Source organism: Octodon degus, unplaced genomic scaffold (genome assembly GCF_000260255.1).
Source record: "Octodon degus isolate 3935 unplaced genomic scaffold, OctDeg1.0 scaffold00273, whole genome shotgun sequence".
Taxonomy (NCBI): Eukaryota; Metazoa; Chordata; class Mammalia; order Rodentia; family Octodontidae; genus Octodon; species Octodon degus.
Genome location: NW_004524849.1, coordinates 2,059,787 through 2,069,996, shown reverse-complemented (window position 1 = coordinate 2,069,996; position 10,210 = coordinate 2,059,787). Strand labels below are relative to the sequence as shown.

General features: G+C 35.1%; 1 protein-coding gene across 1 annotated transcript in view; it reads left to right on the top strand.

Annotated features, from left to right (window-relative positions):
- Edem3 (ER degradation enhancing alpha-mannosidase like protein 3) overlaps window positions 1–8,422 on the top strand; it is an 82,927-nt gene extending 74,505 nt beyond the window's left edge. Inside the window, exon 19 of the mRNA XM_023706873.1 lies at window positions 5,589–8,422. Within this exon, the coding sequence (XP_023562641.1) occupies window positions 5,589–6,040 (452 nt within the window). The 3' untranslated portion in view covers window positions 6,041–8,422. The remainder of the gene's footprint in view (window positions 1–5,588) is intronic.
- Window positions 8,423–10,210: the final 1,788 nt, after the last annotated feature.

Genomic DNA, 10,210 nt, shown 5'->3' with positions numbered 1-10,210 from the left:
ATGGTTAAGACCAAGATATAGCAAGACCTATATACCCAGAATTGTAACTTTTGTATCTGATAAGGTCAGCCAAGTACTCTCAGGATTTATCCTGTAGCCCTGTACTGCTTTTTGTACATTCTTTTGTCAGTGTCTGACCTGAGGATGAGTCATTGCTTGACCAATTTGCTCTCTGTGAAAGCTTGAGGAAATGTTTTTTCTCTCCATGTGATTCTCCCCAGGCTCACTTTAAATCCTCGAACACATTTCTCTGTGGGTCCATAATCTTCTTGATCAGAAAATTTGGAGCACAACTGAGTTACATGTTGTTACAGTACAGGTTCTCTTATGTCCCAAGTCTTCACTGACCTTGAAAGGCTAGGGCCAAAATGTTGACTAATCATGCAGCCCTTCTTTTTCTCCACATTTTGATCTGCTAACTTAGGTTGTTAACCCTCCAGAAGAGAAGCTAATTAGTAACCTGCAATATATGCAGTATGGTTTATCCTATCTGTAGAAATATCAAACATTTTGGCATATCCTGGAACAGGTATTTTCCATCAGATATTGATATGTTGAACTTTAAGTCCTTACAGAATATGAAGGAAAAATAATTATATAAAGGTAGAAATAAGCATTTACATATTTTTACTAAGAAATTTAGAAACCTAGTCATATACGGAATTGTAAGTCCTTATATTAGGGAGAGAATACGATATTTACAGATGTGGGTCTGGTTTATTTCACTAAGAAGTATATCTTCAAGTGGCATCCACTTAAATATGAAGGCTTCAAGTTTGTCATTCTTTATAGCTGAGTAGTACTCCATTATATAAAAGTACCACATCTTTTTCCACCATTCCACATGTGACGGGCATTTTGGTTGTTTCCAAGTTCTGGCTATTACAAATTGTGCTGCTATAAACATAGATCCACATATATCACTATGATATGATGCTTTCAGTTCCTCCGAGAAAATTCCCAGTAGGGGGATAGCGGGCTTGAATGGGATTTCCAGTCCTAGTTTTCTAAGGAGTCTCCACACTGATTTCCATAACGGTTGCACCAGTCTACACTCCCACCAACAGCGGAGAAGGGTTCCCCTTTCCCCACAGCCTCTCCAACATTTGTTGTTGGTTGATTTCTTTATGTTAGCCAATCTTTCTGGGGTGAGATAATATCTCAGTGTTTTAATTTGCATTTTGTGGATGGCTAGTGATGTGGAGCATTTTTTCATATATTTATTCGCTTCTTTCGTTCTCCGAGAAGTGTGTGTTCATCTCAGATGCCCACTTTTGGATTGGGTCTTTAAATTTAGGGGCCCTAATGTTCTTTAGTTCTTTATATATTCTAGAGAGCAGACCTTTGTCTGAGTGCTTATTAGTTAAGATTTTTTCGAAGTTTGTGGGTTGTCTTTTCACTTTGTTGATAATTTCTTTTGACGTGAAAAAACTTCTCAGTAAGAGATGGTCCCAGTTGTTAATTCTTTCAAGTGTTTCCTGTGCGATTTGGTTTCTGTTCATGAACTCTTTGCCTACCCCTATGTCTTCAAGAGATCCTCCTACTTTCTCTTCTAGGAGATTTAGTGTTTCTGATTTAATGCTCAGTTCTTCAATCCATTTTGATTTTAGTTTAGTGCATGGTGATAGACCTGGGTCAAGTTTTAATCTTCGGCGTGTAGAGAGCCAATTTTTCCAGCACCATTTGTTAAAGAGACTGTCTTTCTTCCAGTAAGTGTGTTTGGCCCCTTTGTCAAAGATCAGGTGGCTGAGTGCATTCCTAGAGGCCTCTGCATCTACTAGTCTATTCCATTGATCTTCAGGTCTATTTTGTTGCCAATACCATGCTGATTTTATTACAGTAGCTTTGTAGTATATACATTGCATATTATTGTCTTAGTGGTTATTCATTGTACAAGATGCAGACATGATATCCTGTCTCAAACTCCAAAAAAAATTTTTTTTTTTTAGTGTTTGGATTTTTATTTTATTTTCTGTATTTTTAAGGAAAGGTCTACAGGGTGTTCAGAGTCTCACTACTAGATGGGACACGTAGTGATCCGCCTGTTTACAGCCTCCCAAGAGCTGGAATTATAGGTGTGTGCCACCACGCCCAGTCTCAATTGCCATCTCAGTGCACCCCAAGGGCAGGGCCAGCAAGGCAGGCCCAGAGATTGAACCCTGACCCCTGTGCCTACTTTCCAAAAATGTATATATATATATATATATATTTCTCTGGTTTAAAAAATTATCTCACTGTCTATATCTTCCCCTCTTCTTTTTCTTTCCTTCTCTTTTTGTGTTCCTTAGTCTTTGATGACTTTCCTATAGTGCATTGCAGAGTGTTTTTTATTTTAGGGAAGGTTCTACAGGGTGTTCAGGGTCTCACTACTAGATTGGACTCGTAATGATCTGCCTTTTTACAGCCTCCCAAGAGCTGGGATTACAGGTGCACCACCAAGCCCAATCCCAATGGCCGTCTCAGTGTGCCCCAGGTGCGGGGCTGGCACGGCAGGCCGGAGGATTGAACCACAGGCCTCTGCGCCTGATCCGCTGAGCTATTTGGCCAGCCTGCAGAATAGTTACTGATACCTTTTGAAAATCTCTTTTTAATTTCAAATGTAAATTTTATAACATGTTCTTTTGGAGATACATGTTTTTAAGTCTCTCGTTTTCCTGATATAACCAATCAGTGTTAATAGTTTAGTATATAACTGTTCATATTTTTTTTGGGGGGCTTTGTACATTTCAAAGTACAGATTTTCTTTTCACAGTAATGGAGTATATTCTAAATATCATTAAGCAAATTGCTTTTTATAGTTTAAGAATATTCTTCCATGCTGGTTGGATTGCAGAATTTATTCTTTTAAAAGCTTTATCATATTTTATTTTGTAACAGAAACACAATTTATTTAATTATTTCATCATTGGCCATCTACATTAGTTCTAGAGTTTTTTTGGTTTGTTTAGCCGTTATATGCTAATGATGTAGAAATCATTCTATATATGTCTTCGTACATTTTGATACTTGTCTAGAATTTTGAGGTTTACTAAAATGGAATGATGAAGAGAAGGGTATGGATCTTTCGGCCTTGATAAATGTTGCAAGTTGTAGTAACAATTTACATCTCTTCTAAGATACAAGAGTGTGTTTCTCCCTAATTTTACTCAGGATATTTCCATTGATAGGTATATATTTCATTGAGCTTGATCTTGCTTTATAGGATGTATCTATGCTAAAGAGTTCTAAGATGTACAACTAGAGCAAATATATAAATTACTAGTTAAGAGAAATATCCTCAGAAGAAATGATGTGTGGCAGGTCTAAATAGTCACAAAGGTTTATATGAAATACTTATCTACAAAGTTAGTAATGAGATCAGAAACAAATTGGTAAGTTAAGAGCTAGATAAGTCAGTGTAAAGTAATCCAGACAAAACTGAGAGTAATGAGTAGGGTTTTTTTTAGAAACTGGGGATTGAACTTGGAACTTTGTGCTTACCAGGCAGGTGATGATGCTGCTGAACTATCTCCCCAGCCCAGTGTATAGGTTTTATGGAGTGCTGGCTGATCCTTTTGAAAATTTCTTGACTTTTCTTTGACATATATTCTTCAATATGAAATTGCAGATGATTTTATCTGGTTCCAAAACAAGAAAAGTAGAAGTGAGATTCATTTTGAAATGAATATATAACTGTATACTTTATGTATAAATTAGGAAAATGTTAAATACTTTTAACATACCTATAAATTTAATCAGATCTTGTTTTGTGTTTTATAATGATTGCATGGTATGAAGCACTATGAACTGTATGCCTCTTATAATGAATCTAATTCTGTTTTGTAGCTTTTCATTATGAAAAAAATATATGGTTTTATTAGTAGTAGTTGTTGCCACTACAGAGGAGTTACTAGTATTCAGTTGCTTTACTCTTCTTAACAAATTCTTTTATTAATTTTAATAGTATTTTTAAAATTAGAATTGTTTAAAGTTTATTCCATAATCACAGTTTTTACATACAATTCAATTCACTTTTTTCTTATTTACAGTTGTTCTATTTTCTTTTTTTTGGTACCCTATTTCATTTGTTAGATTTCCAAAAATAAAATTGTGTCATATCTAAAGTTAGGGGAATTGTAAGTCATAAGGACAGTCTTCATTAGTAGACAAAACAACCCCGTCTTCTAAACTGGAACAATATCTTCCAGAAAGAAGCTTGAAGGTTTTTCTTTTTTTGTTGTTTTTTGTCTTGGAACTTACCTTGCCTAGCATAAGTATCGTCTAAGCAGCCAGCTAACTCCCTACTTTCTTTGGGCCCACCATAGCTTCCCTGTCTAGTTAAATTGTACCTCTTTTAAGGTTCAGAAAACAGATGCAGGGGCCAGGAAGATAGCTCAGAAGAAGCAGAAGGTACAGAGTTTGATCCTTGGTACGGAAAAAAAAAAAAGGAAAGAAAGAAAATGGAAATGCAGGAGGACTCCTCAGTTTTTCAAACTTCACTCCCTGCCCCAAACCTAAGAATATAACTTGCCCTCATCAAATAATCCTATCTGAACAGGGTGAATACACACGCATCCACCCCTATCTTCCTGCATGTCCACATTATGTTAAGTGTTTCTGATTTTATAAAAAGATCATCTTCCTTCCTTTCTTTGACTGAAAGACTACTTCTCCTTTAAGTCCCAGTTTAGTTATTTCTGTAAGAACCCATTAAATTTCCTTACTTATACATAAGCTTTTCTAACACCACGTATCTTACTCTCAGAACATCTGTCACAGTTGGATTTTTCTGTTTGTTTTGTGATCTTTTTCTGGGGTTGAACTACAGGATGCATAAGGGCAGGTGTAGTGTTTTGCTTTTGCTCTTCATTTTCTTCTTAGTGCCATGCACCGTGGACAGCTGGCCCGGCTGGCTGGCTGTGTCTCAGTGAGGGAGCCTGAGCCTGAACAGGTTGTGCCATGTGGGTGCGATGCGGTTTAAGCACTTCTGGGAACCCTAAAGAAGATGGTTTCATTGTGTATTCATTACAAGAGCTTTAACCTCCTCTGTAGCCTTTAGTGGATTTTAATATTATGTTTTATAATTCATAGGATAAAATAATAGAATTTTTGTAAATCTCAGTTTTTGTTTTTGTGAAAGTATTTTGATTAATCACATTAATACCCATAATCATCCAAAAATCTTTTTATCTGAACATTCATGGCTTCCTCAATGGTAATTTTACTTTTCCAGTGCACTGATATATACTATTTATAACGTATTTTATTTAGTATGCGCTCATGTGCATGCTTTCATGAATTTAGATATTTAATAAATTTTAGTTAGACATTACACATTTTATGTACTTTATTGTTTAATATGTTTCTTGGCATTTACTGATATTCATTTAAGCCTGTTTTATCAGTTTTTAGTCATTCCTTTTAATTTGAAGCATTTATTTTTTAACACACACATTTTATAAAACAAATACATAGGAAATGTTACATTCATAAAAGACAAATCATTTTCTATTAAGTGCATTGTTCTGCATTAATTTGATGATCTTTAACATTTTATGTCTTAATTGTGTTGTGAAAAATAGTATGACTTTGTATGTGTACCAGTAAAGTCTTTGTGAGGAAAGTAGCATGGAGTTTGTTTCTTTCTTATACAGATCCTGAAACGGAAAATGAAGCACAGCTATCCTCAGAAAATGATTCTCAGAGTCAAAGTGCTGAACAGATTATATCAATTTCTCAGGCAGTTGACTTGGTTGATCAAGAGTCTCCTGAGGAAAGTTCTCTAGACTCTCACTCAGACTCATCACCAGCAGATCCTGACAGTGCTGCAAGCATTTCCCCTGCTGAACAGACTTCTAATCCCACAGAAGACCAGGAACCTACCAGTCTGGATGGTGAATGTACAGATCTGGATAACCAACCTCAAGAACAGTCAGAAACTGAGGAAGACTCCAATCCTAATGTTAGCTGGGGTAAAAAGACCCAGCCTATAGACTCCATACTAGCGGACTGGAATGAAGATATAGAAGCTTTTGAAATGATGGAGAAGGATGAACTATGACTCACTGAAAAGTGTGGTGGTAGGTATTTAAAAAGAAAAAGTAAACTGGTTAGAGACACCCTATACTAAGCATGCTCTCCAAGGGGCTTTAAGTATGGCGATGAGCAACCATGTTCTGACTGAGATGGGTAGTTAGCATAGGAATCTGGAGCATGTTGCGTTAAAAATGACCTCAGTTAGACTGTCCCATCAAAAGTGGAACTCGCAGTTCCCCCCTCAAATGACAGCATTGCACAACTTGCAGCATGCCTGGCCAGGGAAGACATCTGGCACTTCCTGGGAACTGAACTTTTGTCTCTGGGTAGACAGACAAACTCAGTAGTTGAGTAAGAAATTGGAGTTTGTAGCTTTCTAGCTAGAGGAAGCATGGCTTTCTTGATTTGGTCATTAGAGGCTCTTTTGGGAAGATACACATGGGCATTGTGGCATTCAGGTTGTGCTGCCTTCACACACACACAAAACCCCTCTATAGTGATTTAAGTGGTTATGAAACATGCATTTATGGTGACAGTTTTTGTTCATCACTTCTTTCATTCAACGACAGGTAATCAAATGACTTCTGGTTTTTTCCCTCCTAACAATGTCTTTTTCATTTAAACTAAAGGTGAAGCCAGTGTATTTTCTCAGTTTTCTGCATAAATGCTAATCATGAGGCCAGGTAAAAAGGTCATATTCTGAAAATTGGTTACTTTTGTTAAGTGGAGCAAGGGAGAAACTGTAATGTATTGTGAACTTCCCATTGGGCCTTCCATAAGGAAATCTGGGACTACTCTGAAGTGACACTTAGCATATATCCTTGTTGGGTGGGTCATAAATCTTCTCTAGTTCATTTCTCTGAGAGGTGGTCACCTCTGGCCACCAGCCTCACTCATGCCATGTGTAGTATACAGTTTGAGCCAAAAGGCCCATATCGCCAACAGCTGAATATACTTTATTCCATTTTTCTGTCTTCTGAAGCCATGATAAAATTATGGTGGTGATCTAAAATTACTTGAGTAACTACTGTTTTTCTCCTCAGAAACTTTGGTTTCTAAAGTCACACCTAAAGAATTTGCCATATTTTATGTTGAATCATGAGTTTTGGGTTTGTTCTTGTTTTAACAAATATTTCTTATGATATAGAATTGAAAATTAGTTTGCGGTGACCTTTTTCTCCAAAAAATTTTATAGTAAGAATTACATGTAGCCATGTAGTTTAATGAAAAAATTTTCCCTTTTTCTCTTTTTGGTGGTGGTCTTATGCTGGCCACATTTAAATTTTAAAAAGTTTATTGTTGATATTGTTAGCCTGGACTTGAAATCATGGCCTTGCTCATTGTATTTATTTTTTAAACTTTTATTAATCAGTTCCAACAGACTATCTGAGAAATCTGATTTCCTTTCTTTTTATCATGATATTACATAATAATCTTTTCCTAAAACATGATTTTGAGGTACTGAATAACTTATATGTGGAATTGTTAAAGAACAGCAATGCTGTGTTGTAGTTATGTATATTCATGTACAGTATGTCTTAGATCCCAAGTAAGTATTCCTTTGTAAGAGGATAACTACTTGTTTCAAAATTCTAGCTAAACATAATTGGGTCAGTGAGTAATAAATCTACTACAGAATTTGCTTTGGGGAAGGGAAAAAATAGTAGCATAACAAGGCCTTTATTGGCCCTTAATTAAACCTGACACCAAAATGGATATTTTTAGTCTCTCTGCATGTCAAATTTGAGGTAAGAAGATAGAACTATAATACATACAGCTTTCAGAAAGGTAGACATAGTGCTTTGTTCATTTTAATTGCAAAGCTGCCAAAATAGCTGAAGCCTAATTACTTGACTTGCCTTGATTGATAGGACTGGGGCTTGGAGAAAAGGAGCAGATGTTCCTGTAAGACTTTGATTACAGAAGCCTTATGTGCATTGATTTGATTTTGTATTTGTAGCTCAAAGCCGTTGTTGCTAAGTAGAACACTTCTAAGTTATCTAAGCAACAGTTTGTTTGTTTTTTTTCCCCCAACAAGGAGAACTGAGTGGCATGAAGGGTCCTGTGACATGCACTAGGAAAGGCCAGCTTACTGCCACTCTCCCTTTCCTTGGCCATTAGAGGGAGCTGTTGTCTTTCACTGAGATTTGGGAGCAAATCCTTAACTATTCAGGAACTAAACCCTTAAAAAAAAAATAAAAATAAAAAATAAAAAGATAAGATTTAGCTAATTATATTTAATACCCAGAAGAAATTATACCAATTTTCCCTAGGTAAGACGGAAGATATAAGTTCAGTTTCAGAACACCGCCATTATACTGTGATAAAGTAGTTTTTAATTCATTAAAAATTCCAGAAGCATTAGGTTAATTTTTTTTTTGTTTTGTTTGGTACTGGGAATCAAAGTCAGGGCTCACGTCTGCTAGACAGGTGCTGTGCCACTGAGCTACATCCCCGGCCTAAAATGTTTTGTTAAATACCTTTTATGGATATTTTATTTACTTCCTAAAGATTCAGGGGATTCTGTGAGACCCTGAATTTAGAAACATCTGGTCTACCTCAGGTAAATGTTGACTGTTTAGAAATAGAGCTGAAAAGATCACCACAGCCATAAAATTGTTTGACTAAGAAAGATTTATACAATGTTTACAAACCTGGAATCAAGTAAAGCTTTTAGCTGAAAGTTAAAAGATAAAAGCAAGCGTTTAATTCAGGTATTTTCAAATGTAATTTGTTTGCCTGTTAAAAATAAAATATCTATAGTTATTTTGCATGTAGAAGTCCCTTGAAATAACATCCCTAATTTGCACTACTTTTCCCATAAAGTTCAAAGTGTGAAAGAATTATCAGTTACTACATATGTTTGGGATGGGATACGTATTTGAGTAAGTTTTCTCATTAACCTGTAATAAGCTTCTAAAAAGCATAATTGTTTGGGAAATTATTTTGCAATTTTATTTTTTCATTTTTCTTCACAGTTTTAGAGATTTTTAAATTGAGAAATCGTGCACTCTCTGATTTTAATTTCTCTAATGTAGTTACTCTCCCGAGGATTGTTTTTAGATTTAAATTACCATCACACAACTCTTTTATAGCAAAGCCAGCATTTGTTCTCTCACCAGACCCCATGCCAAATTCATCATAAAAAAAGCTGAGCATAAGTAATTCAAATAGTTCTTACAATTTTAGAGGGGATGGGTAGAATTTAGTAAATATTTCAACTGGTCGTTTTATGCACAAGGCTTCAGTCAGAACATAGAAAAAAACATTCTGTGAATGAAACATTGTATGTTCAGATTTTATAAAAGACATTTTTAAAAGCCCAATTTACAGCCGTATATTTTCTTATGATGTAATTTATGAAAAAGATGTCTGTACTAACAGGTGCTGTAACACTACTGTTGTTGGATTTTATTGTTTGGTGATAAGTGTATACAATATTTCTAAGGGAAACTATGTACTGTGATGTAAAAGTCTGGGCAAAATGTATATAATCCTTGTATATAATTGTGTATTTGATTATAATTACTGATTGTAAAGATTTAATAAACATGTAAATATTCTGGTCTTGTTTTAATTTGAATTTTAAGAATCATTGTTGCTTATCTTTATATTTTGATATATGTAAAAAATTTTGTATGTATAATCTTTTTATGTTTAATTTTTTTCTTAAAGAGAATACAAAAAACAGTGAAAAGAAAAAAAGAAATAATACAGAATTTCACTAAACTAAATGATAGGAATCCAACAATGGTTGTTATATTTCATATTGTTGTAAAAAAAAATATATATATATATATCGCCGTATTTTCCTTTTCTTTTCATTTTATCCCAGGCCAGTGAATTTTGGGAACAGCTTCCAGACATACGTTGAACAGTTCCACAAGTTCTTCAGACTAGTGCTAGAGAAATACCAATCATTCACTATGTGAATATTGGGAAATATTCATGTTTGAGTTTACTTATATTTAATAAGATTATATGGCTTCTTAATGTTATCATCAAAAGTCGCTAACCCTTCAACTCTAACAAAAGAGCCTCTTGCTTTCAGTACTATGGTGATGCTGCGCTTTTCACCTGTACTCTTACAGGGTGCCAGACACAGATATTGCCAAGGGCCTCGTAGTAATCATTATTATTCATTGGTAATTGTTTTTTTAATAGATGAGCAGCTTAAGAGTTGAACAAGGTCCAA